The sequence below is a fragment of the Botrytis sinoallii genome, assembly GCF_014898435.1.
Source record: "Botrytis sinoallii strain Bc 23 chromosome Unknown BSIN_002, whole genome shotgun sequence".
Taxonomy (NCBI): domain Eukaryota; kingdom Fungi; phylum Ascomycota; class Leotiomycetes; order Helotiales; family Sclerotiniaceae; genus Botrytis; species Botrytis sinoallii.
In genome coordinates, this window is record NW_024066029.1 from 2,571,337 (window position 1) to 2,598,031 (window position 26,695).

The following is a 26,695-nucleotide window of genomic DNA, read 5'->3' on the forward strand; positions in this document are numbered from 1 at the left end:
ATCGGGCAAAAAGAATTTGAATCTGCCAGGCGACTTGCTATAGACTTGACAATAGTAACAAAACTTGGTAAGCTGTTTGATTACTTCAAAATCTTTATTGTACCCGAAGTGTTTAAGTACTTTATAGAACTTATATACAAATAGATAACTGAACCGATAGTGAATTCATCGTAACTCGATTTCGGTAAGATAGTAATCATTACTACTAATAAAATAGTTGATCAGTCCCTTGACATTAACATTCCATAGCAAAAATGCATGGCCGAATCGTTAATACACAGAATAAACGCCTTTAGATATAATAACAACATCATCAAGATTATCATATTTGAACCTAAATCTATCCATATCAACTAAAGAAAGTAAAAATGGAAAATCGGCTTCCATCACATTCCATTCTACTTCTCCAAATGGAAGCTTGATATAAAACGAACTAATAGAAGTCGTCACTCCAATACCGTATTGGATTGTCACTTGTCCAGCAGTAGCTTTATTGTATTCAATATCCTTGATCTTCTTTATACCAAATACTGGTTGTATCCGATAGATGATCTCTTAGCCGCACCCGTATCGATTATGATACCGAAGAATATATCAGCACCATATCGCTCGCCGCTTGCAATGAATGCCTCAGCTGTCAATTTATAAGCGCTTGCAGCGTTGTTGAGATCAGTCGCTACTGAAAAACCATCACAAGCATTTATTGAGGTAAAGAATATCCTGAAGACCCCTTTAGAACCGCTTGTATCAATAAAATACTAATCAATGAAATAATCATCATTATCATCACTATCACCATCTCGATTATCTTCTTATCCGATATCAGTAACGAACTAATCATATCGTTTCATAAAGCTCTTGTTATCGAGATTGCTATACTTGATATAATAATTCGTCTTAAATCAGTCTTTCTCTTTTTATATATGCTTATAATATCTATAACCCTTCTTCTTACAACCAGGGAAGTAACAATCGTCCTTGCCCTTATCAACTAATGTAGAGAAGAATTATCGACCAATGTATTTATTATAAGATTTCCGAAAGAAAAAGCCCGAAAATACACTATTATAAAAACATCGATCTATAAGGAATATCTTAGGTGGAGGATATGGTTTCGGAAATGCCTTCGATAAAAGTCGATAATCTGTTTAATTTGATTAATAAGCTCTGCAACAATTGAACAAGAATTGCATATTGCAAAGTAACACTTCGGAATATTATTACATATAAACAAAATCTTAATGTAATACGATTGAGGATTGCGCATTATCCTAAGAATAGTATACTGAAGGAAATGTAAATCTGTAATCATTGTATTAAACACTTCCTGAGACTCTGTGGATAGGTTTTTCTCAATATAATCCTTGAAAGTGATATTATTCCACTTGAAAAGCATATTCTGTTGATATTCAGATCCTTCGAAATTGTTAATCATTATATTGCATAAGCCTTGATACAAATCAGAAAGACTGTTAAGATTTGCCTGATAATAGTCTCTAACCGTGTCTGCGAGCATAATCGGAAAAGCTATCATAATCATCTCTACTAATACAAATACCCTACAACAATATTCCTCGAATATAGAAATCTTCAAATCAAAGGAATTATCGATATCCTTATATTTATTGTTATCCCTATAGATTTTTGAAAGATTAATAAGACAATAGCTCTGATTGCATTGATTATCATCCTTGCAATTGAAACAATCAGAATGATCCCTATCTCTATTACCTCTATCGCTGTCTCTATCGCTATTACCGCTGCCTCTACTATTATTGCCACTTCGATCACCGCCCCAATCGTCATTATCATCCGAATCATCACCATCACCAGGTGATCCTGCAGGAGCATCAACCAGTGGAATTCTAGAGCCTGGTTCTGATACTAGTAAAGGTATACATGGGACTCGTATATCCCCAGATTGGAATAGAGCTGGTCCTCCATGCATATCAAAAGGAATAATCGAACCACTTGTAACTTTGCCGGGTTTTAACAAAGTTAGGTGACCAGCTGGAGTATTATTCTGAAGTTCGACGAAAGGTTCGGCTTGTGGTCTCGAACCGAGTCCAACAGGAAGATAGGCCCATTTCGTAGATACAAATAGTTATACCTCATTAATCTGATATTCCAGAAGCTAATCTGCAATCCAATTGTAATACTCTTTGCAGAGAAATGCTTCCATTAAAGCATCATTAAGATTTGTATTCATATTGATATAAACTCCATAATATTATAAGACCTTACAAAAATCATATAATATCAACTTATCAATGCTTCTGAATAGAGCTTGTCGAATAAGTTCGAAATCGAATATAACTATATTCTGAAGAGATGCATCGATAATCCTTATATTCGAATATACAGCCATTTGAAAAAGAAAGTATCCATCAATCTAATGCTTTATTCTTATCTTGAATGTATATCCTTTATAAAACTATCTAACTTTATTGAGATCTTTTGGAAAAAAATAATTCTAAGATTCTCCTTTGAACTTCAAATCCTTAGCAATTTCCTGAGTTTTTCTTTCTTCAGTTATTACTTTATCAGGAATATAAAGATTAAAAAGAGTAAAAGGATAAGGAGAAGCACTAATCATATCTTCATAGAGAGAAGTCTTGAACTCCTATTACAGAAGATCGGTATTATCAGTTGTTATATCGATAAATCCTTCTATACCAATGGATTGATCAAATGAAACAGATTTCTTGCCAGCATCAGGTTTCTTACCAGCTTGCTTAAAGCTAGTACTAGCGCTTCCCCGGGATGTCATAATACTAACAATAGGAAATAAAAGAAGTAAAAGTAAAAAAGTATTTCAAATAAATAAGTTAAGTAATTTGTAATATCACTAATTAATATTAATTCAATAATGAGATCAGGAATACAGGAGACATGATTCCCATTATCATTAATAGGCCCCTAAATATCTATATTGTATTCTGTCTAAAGAGCTAGCTAATAAGGAAAAGTAGTAGGCCTTATATAAGCACTACTGAAAGAGCTAGTCTCCTTCGCATTCGCCTAAATACCTTTGATACAGTAGCCATTATATTGAAGTCATTCTTTTGAAGTGAATTCCCTTGTTCACACAATAACCTTCGAAATACCCCTATATACATTCTATCATGTCAGACAGCGATAATACCCCGATTATCTCTAAGGTTATCGACAAGGAATTATATATAGAAAAGAAAAAGAAGTACTGCAAAGAATAGTTAAGTCTATTGAAGAAATAATAGGCTGATAATGGAATTGTTGATTTTGACTCTAAGAAGTTTATTAAATATATCAAATTTAAGTGCAAGCAATACAATTATGAGGATATCAATAATAACGAGCTAGCCAAGATCTTTTATAATGATTTCAGTATATTTACAAATAGGTAATTCGCAAAGATCCACTAGTTGAATATATAAAAGCTATATATAGTACTATATGCCCGAGGGGTATAAATACCGAAATTAGATATTAAAGTATTTACAATTTTATATAATTAATCATATAGGTCTACTACAGACACATGGACAAAAGATCAAGTTTAGGAAGTTCTGAAAGATTGTAATTTTAAAGAATCTAAGTTTAGATTTGGAATAATCAATAAATTTATTAATAATAATTTTGAATATAACAAAGATAATCAAAAAGATGATAAGAAGAGTAATAAAAAAGGAGATCCTGATGATAACGATGATGGTAATGGTGATAGGAAGGACAATAGAGATTAATGCGATAGGGATAAGAAATTATCAATACATTCTAATATGTAATCTTTTATCAGTTTATTGAAATTCTATATTAATAAGGAGAAATATAGTGGGGATGATGATAATTTCGATTTCAAACTCTTGATATTCTATGAAATCTTATGATATACGAAGGTGCCTATAGATATGTAATATAAGACATTCCCAATTATGCTAAAGGATAGTATATTCGAATTCTTTTATACTAATTACGAAGTATTACTATTTATATTCAGAGAGCTTTACATTTATATACAGAGTAATTTTGAGGGAGAAGAGTACCAATGCAATATGCTATTTAAATGAAATAGTATTATTCTTAAATCGATTAAAAAGAAGCATAAAAATAAGCCACTTAATAAGTGTTTTATTATTATGATTAAATAGTTATATATGCTATAGCATCGATTTGATCCTGTTATGCGGCAGATGTTATATCTATATAATAAGCTTATACTAGTATATAAAAACGTTGAGGCATGTAATCTAACTTATTTCAACCCTAAAAAGGAGGTGTTTGGTTTAATTAACCAATTGCGATAATTCATTAATATATAAAAGAGATTGTATAAGGAAGAAGATATAATACTATTTACTGATAGAAAATTCTATAGTAATAATAATCGGAATAATTCAAATGGTTTTAGAGGTTTCAAAAGCAATAATTTCAGAAACAACAGTTTCAAGAGCAATACTAATAGATTTCGACAACAATCTAATTCTTCGAATCAACGAAATCGTTGCTGGATATACAAGAAAGAGGGATATCGATTAACAAAGTATTCTTAGGAGGAATAGAATAAAAACCGATATGAATATTAGGAAAAGATTAAGGATAATAATAACAATACATTTAATAAACACTACAACTAATAATTGATTAAATATGAAAGAAAAGCTACTAATATAGAATCTGATTTAGAAACCAAAATAAAACAGTTCTTTATAGATCTTAATATTGATAATACTAAAGAAAAAGCATTTTTCATCAATTCAGAATCTGTAAATAATCAAGAGATATTCAATTAGTTATTAATTAATATAATATTGTATATATTGATTAGAGACCCTGTTGAAGCTACTCTACCAATAGAAAGTGTGATAAACGTTTTTTACACAAGTTATACAAGTAAGAAGTTCTTTGATATATATATCGATATAGTTTGTACAGATAAATCTATAATTGGGATTGAACAATATTATATATAGCAACAAATATACCCAGTAATATATAATCTATAAACAATAAGAGCAGTGAATATACACTTTGGGAAGAGGATTACAATATCAATAGATTTATTTCGTATCAATATATCATTTGAATACATTGTTTTTCACATTGTAAATATCGATATTCCATTTTTATTGGAACTTGAGGATATAGATTAGCTTAAAGCATTCTACAACAATATCACCAACAAATTCATCAATCCAATTAGTCAATATTCTGTCATTAGAAAACACGAGCATACATTTTTGATATAGAAGGTAAATATGAATTAGCTTATTCAAAAGTCTATTCACCAGAATGATTGCTATTTAACAATTACTAAGCTATAGTGTTTATATCAACAATTCAGTCATCCATCTATATAACACTTTTATAATATACTACAATACATAGACTACAACGAGAGTAATAACACTATAAAACATCTCATTAAATACTACAAGTATTATCAAATGTATAGCAAGTTACCCGGACATTTCAGGTTTACTCTATTAAAGAATACTGAATTTAATTATATTATATATATCGATATCATATACATTGCAGGCGAACCAGTTCTGCATATTGTTGACGAGGCAACATACTATCAAGCAGCTTGATTCCTTGAAAATGTTTCAGCTAAGTATATATTCGATATTCTTCGAGAGTGCTGGATTGATGTATATATAGAATCACCAGATTATATTATTCATAATACAGGAAAGAACTTTGTAAATAAAGAGTTCATCCAGAATATAAAATCTATATCAATCATCACCAAGAGTATACCAATTGAAGTATACAATTCTATAGATATAATGGAGAGATATCATTATCCTCTACGCCATGCATACGAGATTTTGATTAAAGAGCTTGAAAATGATAATTTGACAAAAGCAATAATTCTGCAAATGGTAGTGAAAGCTATGAATGATACAGCCGGATTGAATAGACTTATTCCCATACTACTAGTTTATAGAATATACCCTAGATTGAGTGATATTAATCCACCAACCCCGATAATTATTTAATGTGCAAAAGCTATAAAGAAAGCTATAGTAGAAATACATTATATACAAACTAAGAGATAGGTCACAGAAGCGCTTAAACTGAGAAATAGATTATTTACGATATCAATTCTTACTCTACTGCTTAATTTACAAGTTTTAGTATAGAGAAAAGGAAAAGGTGGTAATATATTAGGTAAGTAAACTATATTATATACTTTAATTGGAATGGATAGGGAAATATGTAAAGTGGAACTCATTAGTGGACCAATTAAATTTCGATTTATATTTGTACAACCTTTTTATAAAGAGTTTGAAGAAATCGAATCGAATAACAATAATGATATGAATAATAACGACGATGATGATATTATAATAATTGATACATTACAAATGGAGATACTACAATCACAAACACTATCGCTAGCGGTATAACTAGATATGCAATTATATTATTGTATGAGAAGCAACTTGATTAATATAATCAATTTGATAAATATCGACATTAAGCTATTATCACTACAATTAACTGTATTCTTGCAAGATAATATACCTATACAATATAAGGAATCACGATGCAAGAAAGTTGATAAACTAATAGAAAATGAAGTCTTTAAAATCATTTCAAAAGCTAGTATACCACCCGGAACACAACTATTTAAATTACGATTTGTTAACAAAATAAAAGAAGAAGGTATTAATAAAGCATATACAAAATTATAACTAGTAGTTTAGATATACCAAGATATAGGCAAAATTACTGTTTTAATACAATCACCAACTATTCAATACATTAGCCAATATATTATACTTACACTTGCCGTTATTTTGCAAGTGTCAAATAAATATATTCAGATTTATTTATGGGATATTATATAAGCATATACCCAATCAATCACGATTTTGAATAGATCTATTTATATGAAAGTATTAGAAGAGGTCGGATTTGATTTCGGATATGTGCTATACATTATAAAGCCCTTGTATAATATATCAGAAGCAGGAAATCATTGGTTTGGAATTTACTACAATTATCATAGGGATAGGCTAAATATAATGCAATCTATATATGATCCCTGTTTACTTTACTCTAATAACAGCATTGGTATTGTAGAACTATAAATCAATAATATTCTTATAGTTGTAGACAAAAGATTTGTATAATTAGAATAAGAGTAGTTAGAGAAAGCCGGATTTATGGCTAAAAATAGAGAGCAATTTATTGAAGATTATCTATTTAAGTTTAATAGTAGTTTAATTACTCTTAAAGATAATAGAATCTATCTGAATCAGGAGAAATAATGTAATAATTTCCGAATGGTTATACTAGGAAGTATTAATATGCGGGGAATGAGGGGAAAGATTCGAAAGAATGTTATTTCGAAGAACTAATATATTGCTTAATGTGCGAGAGGTGTGTATATTGCAATAGTATGTTAACCAGAGGCATTATACTATCTTTCAGTTGTTATTCAGGTAATAGATTCAAAGGAAGAAGATGCTATTAAGTTTAATAAGATTATCAAATGGCAGATGGACAATTCAAGAAGAGGATTAATCTTTATACCTCTCGATATGGATTCTATCGACTTAGTCGTCTTTATCGATGTATTCTTTGCTAACAATACTGATCTATCATTACAAATCGGCTATATTATATACCTTGTAGACAAGTACAGCAATGCTAATATTATCTATTGAACATTGATCAAATGCAAGAGAATCATTAGGAGCGTATTAGCTTCTGAGCTATATGCACTAGTTCTAGGTTTTGATATCGGAGCTGCTATTAAGGGTACTATCAATGCTATTCTTAAACCTAAAAAGCGAATACTATTTATGTTTTGTATGGATTTTAAGTCATTATATAACCTATTAACTAAGCTCGGTATAAATACGGAAAAATGACTTCTGATTGATATTATGGCTTTATGATAATACTACGAAAATAAGGAGATCACGGAGATTAAATGGATTGATAGGAAATCGAATCCTGTGAATGTTATAACTAAAAACAGTGTATATCAAGTTTTAAAAGATTTGATTGATATTAATAAAATAGTTATTAAAGTGATGTATTAGATGGAAAGAGAATAATGAAAGAGGAGCTAAGGGAGTAGAAATAGAATATTGTGTTTAAGATTAAATAATGGGCTTAGGCTTAAAGTATATGATCTATTCAACTTAAGAGTTGCCAGTATTGGGATATCGATTATGTAATCTAAGAGGGCATTGTATTGTACTAGCGTATGTATTAGTGTATATACTAGTGTTAGTACTTTTATTATATCAAGTACTAGCTTCTTATAGTTAATAATGATTAAGACGAATAATACAATCAATCATATTGATAAGAATGAAGTACTTTACACTTTAATCAATACCAAATTGATACCAACAGTGATAAATCCTGAATTATTTTCTCGAGAATTCGAGATTTTGTTTAGGAGGCTAGTTTATATCAAGTACTGAATTAACTGGCTTAATATAGAATGTTCGATTATAAGTCATGGTGAGTTAAAAGACTATTGTTGGGATCACCTCGGTGGTGATTATAACGTCGTCATAATAAGTCTGATACATTGATTGATACTGTGTGTTGTCAATCGAAAGTTTGAATTGTATTGAAAGCTTTCGAAAAAGGAATAAAAAGCTCCACGGCTTCGTAATCTCGGACAGAGTAACTGGACATAGAATTTCGAAGCGTGTTGCAAATGCGAGCCATCATTTAAGACGTCATATAATTCGCAAAATTATTGTATTAAAGAATGAAGCTAATCCATACTACTGCGACACTAATTTCCATCAATAAACCTATAAAACTTGAAAGGAATAAAAAGAGAGGCTGGAAACCATATCCATTTTGTTCTTGTGTAGGTTACCTAAAAAAGGACTAAAAGCTCATTGAAAAGGAGAGTTAAACTTGATTCTTATTCCTGATAAAATGGAAGCTGTTTGAGATACTAGAATTTTCTTGATTTGACGCTAGAGTGCACTGTAGTATTCACTGTGCTATCTGGTAGGTATTTTGATCGACGGTCTTGCGATGGAGGGTATTGTGTTGGCGGATATTGTGTTGGCGGATCTTTTGTTGATACAGGCTGCTCTGTACCACTGTATCCTTCAGATTGCTTGAGACTGCTGGAGGCAACATTGTACCTGCTCTCTTCATAATTTGGTGCTGATGGTGATATAATAGGATCATAGTCTAAGCAGCAGATTAGTTTGACGTGGTTTTAATGCTAGGCATATTTGAAGAAGTACCTGACATATTTGCAGTGACAGATGAGGTCGAAGTTGGCTGGTCGCCCTCAAATTTCCATTCGGTTTTCCCCATGGAATCTGTGCGATGAGATTGCCATTGCTTCCTATCATTATCCCATTCCCAAGCACTCCATGAAGTCCCACTTGACTCTCGATGATCATGATGATGACTTGGAAGGAACGGAATGACTTCCTCGGCCTCCAGGAATGGACCGGAACGCACATGAACCGGAATTCTGGAAAACCTCAACCGAATGTTGCCTTTAGTGCTGTTTTGAAGAGACATCCCATTAAAGTCTTGGATACATTTGGTGGCAAAGGAAACATCCTCAAATTCGACGAAACACATTAAAGGATTCGGTCCAGATGTAAAGTATAAGCGTCCGAAGCCTTTCTGCTTAGAAAACATTGCCATAAGTTCTTCCTCGGATGTATCCCTCGGGAGGTTTCCCACAAAGAGAGTACTGCAAGGGGGATTCTGTTCCGCTGGTTTCACCTGCGGGAGATTATGAGGCTGGTAAGGAATATGCGGGATTTCTTGTTGGTTGCTGACAGATGGACCAAGATCAGTCAATGCACCTTCATCAGGATGATTTTCGATAGGAGATTTTGACTCAGGCGTCTCAAATCCTTTTAGTATAAGATTCGATATTGATGGATATTCAATATATTGTTTAGTCAAAGTATAATCAGCTTCATCTATTAGATTATTCTTCCACATATATTCTATTACCAAAAAATCTGGTTGAATATTTGTTTTTCCATCAAGGAAATGATCACGACTGTGTATCATTCTATTGCGCCAATTCTTGTATGAATTATCGATATCTTCGAATTCTTTATCACAGAAAAGACAAAAGCATTTCGATGGAGGAGGAAGGTTTTTGAAATGCGTTAGACTGTGTGCAAACCAATTTTCGAAATCTTCTGAATTGAATGTTACTCCACAATCATTCCATATGAATTCGCATGGAAGAACAATGTTAGATTGAGGCAGAAAAGTAGTTTGATCATTTGCGCTCAATGAAGGATTTGGGAGTTCGCTGCTTGTTCCACTTTGGATAGTGCTATTAGAACTCGAATGCAAGCGCTGATCTTGTTCACCCAAAGAGTCTGATGGAGATTTGGAACCTCTCACCGGTCCTTGCGATTTATCATATTGACCAAAAGCACCACTTTCCACACATTCCATACAATACCAGTAGCAACCAAGAATATTGTCTAGATCGATACAATGTGTATGATAAGAAGCATTGCATCCATTGCATGATAAGAGAACATCTTTTTGATCTGACTGATCGCACATTAGACATGGTCTTTCTACTTCTGGCTCTTCCATTGAAGCAAGAATTTGTTTAGCCTTGTCTGCTACGCCACTGTCGCCTTCCTTGGAGTAATGAGCGACAAGTCTCTCCATAAGTACCCTTGGATTGGGCAAAGATAGATCCTTCGCTTCAAGACTATTGCTGATTTGTTGGAATGTATCCTGTAGAGGGACTACATAAGCTTCGCCAAACGGATTCGATGCAACTACGTGACCATAAACCTCTAGAGAATTCTGGTCTACGATCAAAGATCCACAGTCACCATCAATGACACCTAGACAGATATCGTTAGCTAAAATTCGCCTGAAAGACTCGCAACTCACAGTCAGAGTCAGACAAAATTACGTTCCACGCCTGACAGAGATCTTCATTTGGTTTGCCTCCAATGTAAGATGTGTTGTTAAGCATGACGCCCCTTCTTGTTCCGCTCACTCCAGAGATCATGAACACGTTGACGTCGCTAGTTTTGGGAATTGCCGAAAGAGTCCGAAAGAACTTGGGATTTGCGGGGTCATCTTTCGAATAAAATGCGTTAGGTCGCTCATAGTATCCATTATCAAATTCAATCAAGGCCCAGTCGAGATTCGTCGTTGTCGTATCTATTACAGACAGTATATCCACCTTGTGGCCACTTATAGATTCACCATACTGTTCAGTCGGCCCGTGATCAATGGTTGTTTTGGCATGTGATCCTCCGGATGACACTGATTCAGCGTCTGAAACAAATTCGACATTTTCAAAGTCTTCGTATTTCACATCATCAATCCATGACCACTCTGGTTCACTATCTTCGGAGTCGTCCTCATCATACAGAACCTCTGCTTCGTTTGCAATCGTTGATTGTTCTTCGCCCTGCTGATCCTTGAACAAATGATCCACAGTCAAACCATATAGCTTAGAGTCCATACTAATAAGTAGCCCTAGAGTCGAGGTACGATCACACCATACTTTATTAATGATCCACACATTGTGAGAAACGAACGGTTCCTGGTAACCACTTGCTCCATTGCGGACTTTCGTTGGGTAGGTGTGTTTGCTTCCCTCCAGTAGACGACATTGAAAGGTACTACAATAGGAGCAGATACTTGTGGATGAGGCTTGCTAGGTGCCAATTGAAATCTGTCCTGAAAGGAAGAATTCACCAGCTGATATTGCCGCTGGATGTGCCTGCTGCCTAATAATGATCTTAGGCATTTGAAAAGAGCTTCAGCGCAAAATATGATGACCGAGGCAACTGCGTTTGCTGGAGTGCTTCCACATAAACGTAGCTCATAGTTGATCTTTGAAGTGTGATACTTTAGAACTTTGTGAGTATCCACAGCCTGCTTAAAAAAATCGACAAGTTGTGGATATCGCTCTTGAAATTCCGATCTGATTGGTGCACGAGGGTAGATATTCTTGTCTGTACCAGGTACCCTTCTTGGATCGGCATAATCCGGAGAGGCCACTTGGGTGTACTATACAATGGGTGTTGTAGTGTTAGCATGAACAGGATTCTGCGAGGTACTCAGGCCATTTTCCAGCGAGGATTTTCTCTGCACAATAGAAGATGCAGTAACGGCCTGAAGAGGGCTCTGCGAGGCACCCGGGTAGTTTTCTGGTAAGGGGCTCTGCACGATAGGACCCTTGGGGGATCTGGAGACAGCCTGGAAAGGGTTTTGCGAATAATTATGGCCGTTTTCCTGTGGGGAGCAAGGATGTCTTTCTCTTGGACCACCTTGAGGTTGACGATGGATTGTAGGTTCGTTTGATGGAAAGTATCGTGATTCAAAGAACTTGGGGTTAACAGCCTTGCCGCCGGCAAATGACTGTCGCCACGCGTTGTTGATATTGTTCGACGGCTGGTTCGTGTTTAAGATCTCTTCTGAGCCGCGCTCAACGAGAGTCTCGGAATTCATTTTTTAAACTTAATAAAAGTGTATGAAATTTTGACTTTGACTCGACATTGCCATCATCTCGGCGCAAGAACTGTTGAGATAAAAAGTCTCCGGGCTTGTGAAGAGGCCAAATCGTGAGGTTACATTGAGGCAGTGTTGAGAGGTAAGCTGGACATTATATACTCCCCGCATTTGTGGCTTGGGCTGTACCGAAGGATCTTCCAATCAAGACAGTAGAACCGATTAATTCAGGGTGATCACATCTCATTGAATTGCTCCTGCGACTGTCAGACTATATACTCAAAGATTCCATTTCAAACTATATTCTTGCATCTCGGAAAATATATATTCTACAATGCGACCTACCACAACAAACGAAAAAAGGCGAATTGCGAAAGACCTTTTCAGCGCCGAAGAAAAGCTTCACTCATCCAGTACATACTTCCAAATCTACGACCGTTTGACGAGTCCCCAATATGCAACGGTCCAAATACATCCTTCTGCCTTGAATTCTCATGATGATATTCGAAGACTAGCTCTTTAATTGAGGGCAAATCCACAAAGCACACGCGAAGAATTTAGAGCTAAAATATTTCCAAATATTTCGACAGATCCAGAGGCTGTAACTGACCAGGAGCGTGCTATCAATGTCGCTGTGCATATCACGTTGATGATTGATTGCTCTGATAAAGATCGTCATTATGAAGGCTATGAGATCGGCGGCTTCCGGCCAGTCAGTTGGGATAGCTCAGAGCAGTTCGCCGATTTTGTTAAGAAAGTCTTTCCAATGGACGTTCACGATCAAGAGAAAGTTCGAACGGCATTGAAAGAGAAAAATTCTTTGAAATGCTGGAAATTAAGGAAGCGAGCACATATCAAATTCGTTTCAACGGACAACATAGCAGAGCACCTTCTATACGACCCCCAAGATAACGTCGTTCGCCTCTTCCGCCAAACAGCATTTCTAAAAGCTCATCTCCGACTTTCAGCTAGCCAGCCTATTCAGCTCGGAATCGCTGAAAGTCTCAAATTGTGAGGTTCATGTTCAATTAATCCGATATACCTATCTTGATCAGCTTATTCTAACTTGCGTTTTCAGGGGGACATTACCACCACAATTGCTCCTAGAGACATTGCATTCCTTGCAATGTATACTGTTCCCTCCAACTGATGAAAAATCGTCTCGATTTCTGGAGAACATCATTCAAGAAGCCGAAGCCAGTTTTGACCCAGATTGCCTGCTTTATGAAGGATACAATAGACCGGTACCGGAAAACTTTGAATACTATTACTGGGGTGATTGGCTTGCTAAGTTGAATCATCTTGTGACACACCCAAGATCGAGCCATCGTATTGGCCAGTGGATACAAAGGAATGCTTCCGAGAGGAATGCCTTGTTTGTAGCAATTTTGTCCCTTGTTCTATCAGCGTTTTTTGGTTTCTTAAGCGTTATTTTGGGAATATTTCAGGCATGGGTGGCGTATATGTCTTGGAAAGCGCAGGTGAACGCTCCGCAAGCTCCGTGACATGTTGATGTTGAATAGGCAGAAGGACAAGCCGATCGATGTTGTTTCGAGAAAGATTTTCTATGCCAGTACTCTCTTGAAAGTGATGGTGACTGGAAGCTAGTATGACTAGAGAATGATGGAGGATAAGCTCCCTCGGTTTGTTACCACGATGGAATTGGTTACTGAGGAATTATAACTTGTTTGGAGGGCGTTGAGGTGATGATAATCGATACATAGTCATAGCAAAAGGATAGAAACATGGAGTTGTGGCAATATATATCCAGAACTTTTTTGTTTAAAATAAAATAAAATGGTAGAATCATCTGACTCAGAATCACACTTGGTCGTATCCAATTATCCGCTAACACCCATCTCGCTACCCCTTTTCCAGGTCCTCTGCCCCACATCTACTTTGCCAGAGAAGCTCACTTGTGAATCGTGAAACTATGAATGCTCTAGCGACCCATCCAAGCAAGGAATCATAGGTAGAATTAACAGTCTTCAAGTAATACCCAAATAGAAATTACGCAGCATGGAAGAGAGACGAGCGCTTTGCATCCCTAAAATGGCTAGCTTACTCTAGTCCGAAATGGCTCGATGAAAGTAGACCAGATGAGAGTTGGCTCCAGGAATCGGTTAGGTACAATGACGACGCAAAATACAGATGGAACGCGGATCTATAGACAAACTCTAATGCGACCCTTATTCATGCCTTCGCCCGGGTACTGTGTTTGGATAACATCCAACCTTGTGTTATGACTGACAAACATACTACATGCACTTGCTATTTGCACTCGCCTGCTATTGAATTATTCGCATTATGGCGTCTTAAACCAAGTGCTCATAATGGCGGGTCAGGGATTATGGTTTGGGCTGGTTTGATTTCCAAAGGGTAGATGAGGAGTAAATTAAGGTTGTTGTGTGAAAATTCGTGGATTTTTATGCTTTTTAAGACTTGATATAAGAATCAGGTATTTCATGGATGTAGTCTTGGATATAGGGCTTAGTGAGGGGATTATATCAATTAAGCAATGGTCTGGTGATCAATGTACGCTAGGGTTTTAATGTAGCGATTCATGGATCAGATCATAGAGCCAAATTGATTGTACTTCAACAAGAATGGACGAAATAATTCAGCCGCCTTGGGGAGAAGGTGGTTGGGAGAAAATAATTGCTTCAGTCAAGTCCTGTAGATTTAAAGGGTATAAATATGAGTTGAAACTCCCCCTTACCGACTACGACCTAACCATTACAGATTCTATGAAACCCAGTACTCAAAATCCAAAGCCATACATAACCCTAAACCTAATCGTCAAACCCATGATCCATGACCCACGACCCCCAACACCGTAAAATCAATCCACTCTGGTTAGCCTGCTTGTACGGTTCTACTATCATCCTTGTCATCATCACCGTTACACGTCTTTTGCGCTTTCGCATTCAAATCAGCGCCACTTGCTAATAATAATTGAACCCCAACATCGAAGCCCTTTTCAATAGCAATATGCAGAGCAGTCCAGCCCATGTCATCATACGCATCAATACCTTGCTCCCAATCTCTCTTATCGTATTCCCACAAAAGCAATCGTAAAACACCTTGATGCTGATTCATGGTAGCCCAATACAATGCCGATCGTCCCCGTCGGTCTACATCACTGATACGAGCGCCGTGTGCAAGAAGTAGACTGACTACAGGTTCGTGCCCGTCTATTGACGCATGAATTAAAGCCGTTCGCATGTCGCTATCTTTTTCATTGCAGTCGATATTGTGTGAAATAAGGGTGCGGACGATCGGCTCGTGACCTCGACGAGCGGCGATGCGTAGCGGACTCAGCCATCCTTTGCTTTGTCCATCTAGTTTGGATAATACTGAAGTGGGGCGTTCCTTTGTCAAGCTCGATTGACTGGAGTCGCTGTAGTTTTGCGGTATCAAGGCCATGCCCGGATGGACGTGTGGTTCATGTCCAGAGCCTTTGTGCTGTGCGTGATCGGAGCGGGTGGGTGAAAAGACACCTCCCAGGGTCCCATAGAAGTTGAAGCAGTCTGAGCTCATAGGGCTAGCCGATGATGTCCTTGATGTTCTCAGAGAAATGAAGTCTAAGTTCTGATCGAAATTGGCTTGAAATTCGGTCATTGGTGGTGTCGAAAACGAGCTATTACTGCCGGAAATTAAGCTGTCCATGAAATTGATATCGTCTAATCCTTGAACACCATTATTGGGTGTGTCATTTGGGGAGCCGGCCGTCGAACTGCCAGATGTTTGTGCAGAAGTGGCTACCCTGGTGAGATAATCGGACGAATTGGTGCCAACGTCTGTGGAATCTTGAAGATCTGGGACTTCTATCAGTTCCGTTCCAGTAATCGAATGAGAATCTCTACTAGATACTGGCTGATTCTATCGTTAAGCGCAAATTTTGATGTCTTGCGCGACTCTGTTCTCCTGATTAGACCGCTGCCCACAGACTGTAGGTTGGTAAATAATGGTAATAGTACTCACGACGAAATTTGCGTTGGGCAATGCGATTCTGTGATCTGCGACGATGAACAGGGTCAATCCTCCATTCAATGTCTACCTCGACCATTGTTGCGACACAAAAGAAAGTCAACTATATATTCATCCCAGGCTTCAACAGAGGTTGTGACATTAGGGAATTTCGGAACCAATATAGTGCTTGCTCACATTGAACATTTTCCGACGCTCATCCTTATTGGCCTTGCATCACATTTGCTGACGGGCAGGGGTGATCCTAAAGATACGCATATAGGATATTACCCTAGAAGACTCGGAGCTGAATTTAAGACGATATGCAGGGCCATGACACCGGGTACACTATGGCTATTTGCCGCCCACAATTTATAGTCATTCTAATTGCATGACGAAGTTATTGGGAATCAGAAACTGTCGGTCGGATGGTACGAGCGATTTTACGTAGGGGAGTAGATAGCACACTGACCTGGCGTGATACGGGAGGAAAAAGTGGACCTAGGTAGGTTTAGGAATTCTCAAAGCAGGCCGCTTGTGCGCAATTAGGTTTATAACCGAATCAAGTTGAGTCTCGGAATTCTCAGCATCCAGACCACCTAACTTTTCCTGGGAAAAGAAAGTGATATCTGGCTTCCAAGAAATGCAATCAAATACATGTGGATCTGTTTTTATTCCCGTATCTAACTTAGCGAAGCGTAGTGCAGACATCTGCATAAGGAGAGCACCAGTGTCTGGGTGATAGACTGAACAATTAGCAAAGTAGCTCTTAGCTTCTTCCAGACGACCACGGCCAGAATATTCCGAGGAAGCGAGCGAGAGATCCTCCTGGAGACCAGCAGGTACACTGTTGATAATCAGGTCATCGATTATGGAAGGTACCAGGACAGCATTTACTGAACTGCGTTCTCCTGCCCATAGAGCGGGTGTGACTGTCTGGAAGCATCCATCAAGAGCTGCTGGATGGATTGGATAGTAAGATTGCGGTGACCATTTTGAAGCTGGCTCTGCCAACGACACTTGTGCCCGAGATTGTCGTTGACCACTGCTAGACTCGACTTTCAGTAGCTTCTGGAAACTGGGACCAAAGCCATAACCGGCTTCCGCCTGAGCCTTATACCAGACCTTGCCAGAAGTTAGGTATTGCAGGGGTGTGTTATCAGACTCTGCCAAATGCTCATCAACAGTGTCTTGTATGCGAATCAAACCTGAGCAATGCTCCATCAAAAGATCTCCCGTGGTTGAAGAAATGCGAAATTCTTGCCAATCTTTACTACCATGCTGTTGAGTCAGCGATAAAAGTATGGCGGAGTCTTTATCATCTTCTAGTACTAAAGCTTTGTCAAAGTGGATAATTCTCAATCGATAGCATAGCTCATTGGGCGAACTAATGATTAGATCCTCGGTCGCAGTGGCGCGTGTCTTCTGGTACAATGCTTCTACAGCCATTGCTATGTATCCAGCACAGGCATCAAGACATCTGAACCCATCTTGTGATCTTTCAGCCATGGAACATCAGTAAGGTTTAGAAGCTTTCGCCAGGTTGGTGACTTCCACGTGGTCCCGATGACTTTGCTTCCAAGTAAATCGTGATTCACAAATTGCTTAAACCTCCAATCTTTGCTCGATGCATTCTCATGCCAGTACTTGACGGAGTGATTTCAGGTGTAATTTGGAAGATCAATCAAAGTTTTAGTGTTGTTATACTGATTGACACTTCTCAAACTAATGTCATGGCCCGCGACGAACAGACGACCTGCCAGATCGAAAATAGCTTTACCCGCAGCCTGACCTCGAGCCCATGAAGGACTGTACGAGATGCCATCACTGCTAGGTAGTGCTTTCAAGATCTGCGAGATAGGGCCAGCAAGAGCCCCCGATGGACCAATTTCGATCAAATAGTTTGGAGCTTTCTCGTCCGAAAGCATCTCGTTGAGGGCCTTATCAAATCGTACTGGTGATACCATGTTTGTTTTCCAATACAATGCGTCGGTAGTAGTAGTCTGCTTCAGTCCAGTGACTGAAGAAAACATCGATACATCTGATGATCCACCAAGGGAAGCGAAGCCCGATTTCAAAAGCTTCTCATACTCTTCACCAATCATGCCAATAAGCTCAGAGTGGTAGGCAAGGTCGACTTGGAGAAGTCTAGCGAAATGACCGTTGGCTTTCAATTCCTCAGCCAGCTTTTCGAGCGCCTCGCGTTTTCCGGACACAGTCAAACTGCTAGGACTGTTGAAACAAGCAATCCAAGCTTTTCCGGCGTACTTTTCTAAAAATGGTAACAGTCCTTCTGTACCTAGACCCACAGCTAACATACCAACATCACTTTCGATTTCGTTCTTTCGATTCACAGCAGCCCGACCTCTGTAGTAGGCTACCTTGATAGCAGTGGCTTGGTCGAGAAACCCTACTACATATGCAGCCGCAATCTCACCAGATGAGTGGCCAACAACGCTTTGAGGTTTGATACCCCACTTTCGAAGAATGTCGATAATGCATAGTTGAAGTGCTGTGACCAGAGGCTGTGAAAATTCTGGTTGACGAAAGTGTTCGGCGCTGCGAACTTTGGTTAACTCGTGTATCAATAACCAGGTTGGAGGCTGTGGAAGACTCTGTAGAGCATCATCAAGGTTACTGAGTATATTTCTTGTCCATGGAAAGAATTGCAGCAAGTCCTTCCCCATTTGAGGCTACTGGGCACCCTGACCAGTGAACACGAAACCAATCCTCAGGGCTTCTGGATTCTTTTTTCCAACAACAAAATCGTTTTCGTCAATATCTGTGCTTCGTGTTGTAATATAGGCCCGGTGCCATAGCTTTGTTCTCCTTTCAGAAAGCGTATACGCGAGATCCTCAAGATTGACCTTGACACAAGGGTTGATCAAGTGGTTGCACAATGCCTTGATGTTAGCCTTAAGCGAAGCATTATCATTTGCCGAGACAACGAGTGTATACGGATGCTCTGAGTCATCTTCATCCAAAGTAAGCTCGTCAGTATCAGATAGGTATGAACTGATGTGATGCGGGCAATCTGGAAATGTCGGCTGTTCCAGAATCACGTGTGCATTGGAGCCTCCATATCCAAACGAATTGACACTTGCTCGGCGAATAGAACTTTCAGGCGACGGAATTGAGGTGCGAGTAGCCTTCAATTTGAGACCAGTAAAATCAACTATAGCCACATCATTGTTAGCAATGGAACTTTGCAATAGATACCACGTTTGGGCTGTGCTTACTCTTTGGACTAGGTTTTATAAAAGTTGGATTTCCTGGGATAATTCCATTTTCGATGGCCATAACAGCTTTCATGATGCCTGAAATACCCGCTGATGGCTCAGCATGTCCTAAGTTACTTTTTATCTTGAGGATAAATCAGTGAGCGCTCATGATTAACAATCCAATAAAAAGGGTCACTTACCGAGCCGATGATTGGTGGCTTATCTGCTGAGCGTGTCGCACCAAATGCGGAAGCGGCACCCTTCACTTCAGTGGGATCTCCAGCCTGTACAAAGCGCATTAATTAAGCCGTTTTGTTTACTCTTTGGGGTCAATCCTACCTGCGTTCCGGTGCCATGGCATTCGAGATATGCTGTATCATTCAAATTGGTAAGACCTGCATTAGCATACGCTGCTCTAATAGCAGCAGACTGAGCTTCGGAGCTAGGACTAGCATAACTGGCGTTCTTACATCGCTATTAGTAGCAGAACCTCGAATCACAGCCTTAATGGGGTCCCTATCGCGAATAGCATCGGATAGTCTTTTGACGATAATACAGCTAACTGCTTCAGCCTTCACGTATCCATCAGCGTCGATATCGAATGTATGACATAGCCCAGTAGGCGAATGTGCATTTCCGACCGCTCCAAGATCCATTACATGCTCAGGATTCAAATAAAGATTGCTTGTTGCGATGATAGCCGCATTTATCTCTCGAGACTGTAGATATCGACAAGCTACATCAAGACCCACAAGACTACCAGAGCAAGCGGTGTCGATAGTCATACTGATAAGCGTAAAGTGTCAGTCTCAAGAGTACAGTACAATGCAAATTGATATTCTTACCTCGGTCTCTTGATATTCAAGAAATGACTTAGTCTGTTAGCCATGATAGCACGCCCAACTCCAACAGTAATGCTTGCTGGCCTATCTTCAGGATCTCTATTTGCATATCGCCATAATCTGAACTACTTGGTATTTTCATTTTCATTTTCATTTTCATTTTCATTTTCATTTTCATTTTCATTTTCATTTTCATTTTCATTTTCATTTCTTTCATTTCATTTTCATTTCATTTTCATTTCATTTTCATTTTCATTTTCATTTTCATTTTATTTCATTTTCTTTTCATTTCATTTTCATTTTCATTTTCATTTTCATTTTCATTTTCATTTTCACGTGGACAGTAGTTCAAGAACATGCTTACTTACCTGATGCATATGAACCAACGAACAACCGACAGTGCCCCATCAAGACTTTCTAGTAGAATACCAGCATTTCCGAGTCCTTCAAAGACAACTTCAAGCATCTGACGCTGGTTTGGATCCATTGAGATGGCCTCACTCTTCGAGATCTCAAAGAATGAAGCATCAAAAATCCGCCGGGTCAATATCTTCAAGAAACATACCACCGCATGGTCTCATAGTGCGTGGCTTTTGAGACCCATCCCAATGTCCCTCAATATTAAATCTTTACTTGGGCACCTTATTCGAGGCAATGTCTCCCTCTCTCGAGAAACTCCCAGAGTTTCTTGGTGTAGGTATTACCTCCTGGGAGGCGGCATGCAAAGCCAATGATGGCAACTGGCTCTTGAGAATGTTGAGACATTGTAAAATTTGATATGAGGTTTATCGTATATAGATTGATAGAAATATTTGAAGAAGAGAGTTGATCATGAGTTGGTTGTTCCGATATCATGGCATCTTATATAGAAAGGAAGCAGGTAAACACGGAAAATATTCTGGTCATTCTTTGTCTTCAAACCTAATCACCATACCCCTCAAAACTCAAAACATCCAGACTTGAAGTCTCACCATCTCACGAATATCCCTTATCTCCGTCCATAGTAAGTTCGTAACCTTCAGCTAATATCTCTATGTTCTCACTGATTCTCAGATTTTGGCTCCAATTTTCACGCAACACATTAATCACGAGAAGTTGTGATTTAGAATTTGTCCTAATATTACAATGCAGATCAACAATTCTCACACCAAGCACGTGCTCGCTTGAATCAATCCATGATGACCTTTCATATAGGAAACTGCAGGCAAGAGGCACAGAGCGCTTACGACCCCCGTTATTTACCCAGATCCATATCTTCTGCGATCTGGCATAGCCCACTGCTCCTAGTCCTGCATTGACTACAGATTTATCTTCAGAAAACGACTTAAACCCCGCGGTACGATTAGTGACTGCACGGTAATTCAGCGGGTCAAGGGATTCATACCCCTCTATCTTTACCGTAAACCCTACAGCTGCATGTAAGACACCCTGGATCAAGAAATACATGTTGAAGAAACCGTTAGACGATCACGCCACATCTTCAACCTTATTGCACCATCTCTTAAACGTATGCTACCAGCTTCTTCGGAGAATGAATAAGGCCGATCGATGTTGCTATTGCTTGAATCCTGATAAAAGTCCAGCAAATTTAGGCAGCTTTTCGGTTGGAGAGTTAAGATAGTTCTAGATAGGGTGATTATGCAAACGCAATGCATTGAGATAAGAACTAGGAGAGTGGGCTGCACGAGGTAAGATGTAAGAAAGAGCCCCTATTGTTGCAGAAGAGCAAATAAGAGTGAGATGCACAGTGGCCAGCTACGTTTACACGAAGCCTTCCATGTTTTAGGGATCAGTATCATTGTAGAAAGAGGGTACCTTTTACTTCGATCCGTAGATTCCCCTTAAATAGATAGTCAAGGCCAGGCTGTCATACATGATCTTCTGTTCGGTTATATTTTACGTACTATATTCCCTCATCATACGCTTAATGCCAATTGTGTCACTTCATCTAAAATCTATTACATTAAAATACTCAAAGTCTTCCAATCAAGTTACCATTTTAACTCCTTAGAAGATACGTATTGAGATATGGCTCTGCCGGCGGTCAAAGTTGAATACAAGACGATAGACGGCATTACCCTCCGAGGATTGCTACACCCTACGGAGGTGAAAGCACCTGCCATCATCATGACACATGGAGTAAGTGCTTCTCAAACTAGCATTCAATAATTCGTCTCTGTTCTTGTTACTAACAACAGTTTAGTTCAACTGTGTCAAAGAAATGCTCTTGCCAGAGATAGCTCGAAGATTCCAGGGTATAGGTTATAACGCATTGATTTATGATCCTCGAAGTATCGGAGACAGTGATGGACTTCCTAGAAATCAGATCAGCCCATTGCAACAAGCCGAAGATTTATCAGGTCAGTACAGTATATTTCAATCAAAAGAAACCTTTTGCTGTTCAGTTTCGGCTTACAATTCGCTGTATAGATATTTTAACACACATCTCATCTTTGCCGAACGTTGACTCTCGTCGAATCATACTTTGGGGTATGTCCTTTGGAGCAACGGTAAGCGCTTGCACAGCAGCTTTGGATAGGCGAGTTAAGTCACTCGTAATGGTGTGTCCCCTTTTTAGCTTCTTTCAGCCAGAAAAGCGAGAAAAGGTTTTTGCACAACTCATTAGAGATCGGCAATCACAACTGCGAGGTAATGAAGCATTCACATTACCTCCATTGAATAGCAAAGGAGAAAACCCAATGGGGTTTGGGGGATCAGGGGGGCCAGGCGGAACGGAAGCATACAGCTTTATGTCCGCAGTCATTGATCATGGTGCCCCCAATTTCCGCGATCGTATCACACTACAAACATACCAGAAACTGTTTATATTCCGTCCCAAGGTAATACTGGACATGGTTCAGGCGTCAACTTTAATGATTGTGCCCGAATTAGACGATATTTCGTCGCCCGAAGAACGGATTGAAGCTTTTGGGCTCTTAGCAGGTCCAAAAACCCTGTACATAGCAAAAGAAAAAGGACATTTGGCTGTTCTTAGTGGAGATAAGTCCGAGGAAATCTTGAGTACCATGACAGAATTCATCAAGACAGCTAGTGAATTGAAAGCATAATGCACCGCCGCGTTTTGACTTTGCGCGAGTGTCTGAAGACAAATAGTTTTTGAATAGAGGAGTTGGCTGGAATACAATACTTCTTCACTGCATTTTCAGGGAAACAAAAGTAATATCATCCACTTGACCTACTGTGCCATTCTGAGCTCTCGAATATCTAGCTTAGCTATAGAGGATATTGTACTAAAGTGTCCTATTATTCCAGTCAAAGTGTCCATAAGCCAGACTTTCAGACTGCATGAAGCCATGAATATTCACAATTAATTCAACATCAAGGTAGGCTATGTCAATAGTTGTTGAAGGTTTCCCTATTTTAGTTGGATACAGAATGATACAGTCTTGTATTCTCGGACTGCAATGAGGACTATTAGAAATCTTCCTTGTGACGATGTATGTTCCTCCGTCAAAATTGATCATGATTCAAGACCTCTAGATAAGAATCCGTCAGTTAACAGATACTTGACCCTTTGCCAGACTAAAGTTAGGCAGCTAAAGTTTATTGAACAAGGTGCATGAACGTTGGTATGTGCCGCAATTCACCCATGCGGAAAGGAAAATAAGCTTCGCAAGTATTTTAGTGAGTACGAGGCTTACAACTAAACCTGCAATGTAACCTTCAATACAGCTTACAATGTATAGACTGATACAAATCGCGTGCTCATATTACGAGTGGAAACCAGGGATCAGAATGGGTGTACAACGGTCGATATAATGCTGCAAGTAAGATTGCTAATGAACTCAAGGAAAGGTGGCAAATCTCATACTAGCCTCTATCTTAATTTATTTCCGTCAAGATCTTAGATATTAAGCTATGCGAAATCCGCAATCTTCCTTTACAAATTTCCAGATACTACCACGATGGCTGAAAGCAAGCTCCCCGATATCAATTCAAGTTTCGGTGGCTTTCTACGCAGCTCTGTAGAAGGTCCCGGGACGAATGCTTTGTTTGACTCAAATGTATGGAACATAAGGAACTATTCGACCCTGACACCTTTGTATCTCATCATTTCACTATGGCTTCTCTACAGTACTGATCTTGCAGCATATCGATGTACGTAACTTGAGGACCTGGCAGATTTTAGTGAACAATCTCATTGACAATTTTCTCGAAGTAACATTATCTCCCATCGCCAAGATACCGGGACCAAAGATAGCAGGTAAGACTCTTCGAATTCCTTAACGATTGTTGTAAACTAACGCTTTGATTTCCTCTGTCCCAAGCTGTGACATTTTGGTATGAGATGTATTACGACATTTGGCTTGGAGGGTGTCGGGATATCGATCATGTGATCTAAGAGGGCACTATATTGCACTAGCGTATGTACTAGCGTATGCACTAGCGCTAGCACTTCTACTATATCAAGTACTAGCTTCCTATAGTTAATAATAATCAAGACGAATAATACAATCAATTATATTGATAAGAATGAAGTACTTTATACTTTAATCAATATCAAATTAATATCAACACTAATTAATAATATTACAATTAGGGTTTTGGATTCTACTAAAAAGTATTAGGTGTTTAAAAATAGTATTCAGGATTGGTAGAAATTCTGAAGAGATTATAAAGAAAGATATTATTATACTAAATATAATATATTTTCTCTTCTTATTGTATTAAAGAATATACTCTAAATAATTATATTAGAAAAATATATTCAAAAGAATTGATTAGTTAAATATAACAAATCGATTTTGTGTTCATTATATATTCACTTTTGTACTACACATTATACAAAATAAACCCTTTATCTAAATACTTTTCATACACCCTCTCATATCTCTTATACCTACAACCTATCTACAACCTTCGAAATACCTATAACCTTCGAAATACCCCTATATACACTCTATTATATTGGATAGCAATAATACCCCAATCACCTTTAAGATTATTGATAAGGAATTATATATAAAAAAGGAAGAGGAGTATTGTAAAGAATAATTAAGCCTATTGAAGGAATAATAGGCTGATAATGGAATTATTGATTTTGACTCTAAGGAGTTTACCAAATATATCAAATTTAAGTATAAGTAATACAACTATAAGGATATTAATAATAATAAGCTAGCTGAGATCTTTTATAATAATTTCAGTATATTTATAAGTAGGCAATTCGTGAAGATCCACCAATTGGATACACGAAAGCTATATATAGTATTATATGCCCAAAGGGTATAAATATTGAAATTAGATGTTGAAGTATTTATAGCTTTATATGACTAATTATGTAGATTTATTATAAATACATGAACGAAAGACTAAATTCAGGAAATTCTAAAAGATTGTAATCTTAAAAAATCTAAATTTAGATTTGGAATAATCAATAGATTTATTAACAACAATTTCGAATATAACAAAGATAATCAAAAAAATAATAAAAAGGGTGATAAAAAAGGAGATCCTAATAATGATAATAATGGTGATAATAATAGGAAGGATAATAGAGATCAATACAATAGAAATAAGAAATTATCGATATATTCTAATATACAATCTTTTATCAGTTTATTGAAATTCTATATTAATAAGAAGAAATATAGTGGGGACAACAATAATTTCGATTTCAAACTCTCAATATTCTATGAAATCTTATGATGTGCGGAGGTGCTTATGGATATACAATACAAGGTATTCCCAATTATGCTAAAGGATAGTGTATTTGAGTTCTTTTATGCCAATTACGAAGCACTATTATCTATATTCAGAGAGCTTTATATTTATATGTGGAGTAACTTTGAGGGAGAAGAGTATTAATGCAATATACTATTTAAATGGAATAGTATTATTTTCAAATTGATTAAAAAGAAGTATAAAAACAAGTTACTTAGTGAGTGTTTTATCATCATAATCAAGTAGTTATGTATGTTATAATATTGATTTGATTCTGTTATGCGGCAGATATCATATCTATATAATAAGCTTATATTGGTATGTGAAGATATTGAGGCATACAATCTAGCTTATTTTGACCCCAAAAAGGAAATATCTGGTTTAATTAACTAACTGTGATAATCCATTAATATATAGGAGAGATCGTATAAGGAAGAAGATATAATACTATTTACTAATAAAAGATTCTGTAGCAATAATGATTGGAATAGTTTAGGTGATTCTAGAGATTTCAGAAACAATAATTTTAAA

The 26,695-nt window shown here is 37.6% G+C and overlaps 7 protein-coding genes across 7 annotated transcripts; 2 read left to right on the forward strand and 5 right to left on the reverse strand.

The window, feature by feature from the left end:
* Positions 1 to 8,923: 8,923 nt before the first annotated feature.
* Positions 8,924 to 12,447, reverse strand: EAF02_001723 (uncharacterized protein; the record flags this gene model as incomplete). Its single annotated transcript, XM_038897771.1, has 5 exons — positions 8,924 to 9,168; positions 9,225 to 10,823; positions 10,873 to 11,469; positions 11,532 to 11,996; positions 12,057 to 12,447. The coding sequence occupies 5 exons, from the start codon at positions 12,445 to 12,447 to the stop codon at positions 8,924 to 8,926; spliced, it is 3,297 nt and encodes a 1,098-aa protein (XP_038762746.1).
* Positions 12,448 to 12,781: 334 nt separating this feature from the next.
* Positions 12,782 to 13,952, forward strand: EAF02_001724 (uncharacterized protein; the record flags this gene model as incomplete). Its single annotated transcript, XM_038897772.1, has 3 exons — positions 12,782 to 12,860; positions 13,038 to 13,458; positions 13,526 to 13,952. 3 exons carry the CDS (start codon positions 12,782 to 12,784, stop codon positions 13,950 to 13,952), a joined length of 927 nt encoding a protein of 308 aa, XP_038762747.1.
* A 1,351-nt stretch (positions 13,953 to 15,303) lies between these two features.
* On the reverse strand, positions 15,304 to 16,516 carry EAF02_001725 (uncharacterized protein; the record flags this gene model as incomplete). The annotated part of the gene is made up of 2 exons (XM_038897773.1): positions 15,304 to 16,319; positions 16,432 to 16,516. The coding sequence occupies 2 exons, from the start codon at positions 16,514 to 16,516 to the stop codon at positions 15,304 to 15,306; spliced, it is 1,101 nt and encodes a 366-aa protein (XP_038762748.1).
* Positions 16,517 to 16,917: 401 nt separating this feature from the next.
* Positions 16,918 to 17,925, reverse strand: EAF02_001726 (uncharacterized protein; the record flags this gene model as incomplete). Its single annotated transcript, XM_038897774.1, has 1 exon — positions 16,918 to 17,925. The coding sequence occupies one exon, from the start codon at positions 17,923 to 17,925 to the stop codon at positions 16,918 to 16,920; it is 1,008 nt and encodes a 335-aa protein (XP_038762749.1).
* Positions 17,926 to 18,077: 152 nt separating this feature from the next.
* Positions 18,078 to 20,966, reverse strand: EAF02_001727 (uncharacterized protein; the record flags this gene model as incomplete). The annotated part of the gene is made up of 8 exons (XM_038897775.1): positions 18,078 to 19,053; positions 19,114 to 19,591; positions 19,656 to 19,779; positions 19,838 to 19,921; positions 19,977 to 20,102; positions 20,138 to 20,423; positions 20,483 to 20,578; positions 20,848 to 20,966. The coding sequence occupies 8 exons, from the start codon at positions 20,964 to 20,966 to the stop codon at positions 18,078 to 18,080; spliced, it is 2,289 nt and encodes a 762-aa protein (XP_038762750.1).
* Positions 20,967 to 21,454: 488 nt separating this feature from the next.
* Positions 21,455 to 21,925, reverse strand: EAF02_001728 (uncharacterized protein; the record flags this gene model as incomplete). The annotated part of the gene is made up of 1 exon (XM_038897776.1): positions 21,455 to 21,925. The coding sequence occupies one exon, from the start codon at positions 21,923 to 21,925 to the stop codon at positions 21,455 to 21,457; it is 471 nt and encodes a 156-aa protein (XP_038762751.1).
* A 582-nt stretch (positions 21,926 to 22,507) lies between these two features.
* EAF02_001729 (uncharacterized protein) lies at positions 22,508 to 23,547 on the forward strand (the record flags this gene model as incomplete). Its single annotated transcript, XM_038897777.1, has 3 exons — positions 22,508 to 22,618; positions 22,683 to 22,839; positions 22,910 to 23,547. 3 exons carry the CDS (start codon positions 22,508 to 22,510, stop codon positions 23,545 to 23,547), a joined length of 906 nt encoding a protein of 301 aa, XP_038762752.1.
* Positions 23,548 to 26,695: the final 3,148 nt, after the last annotated feature.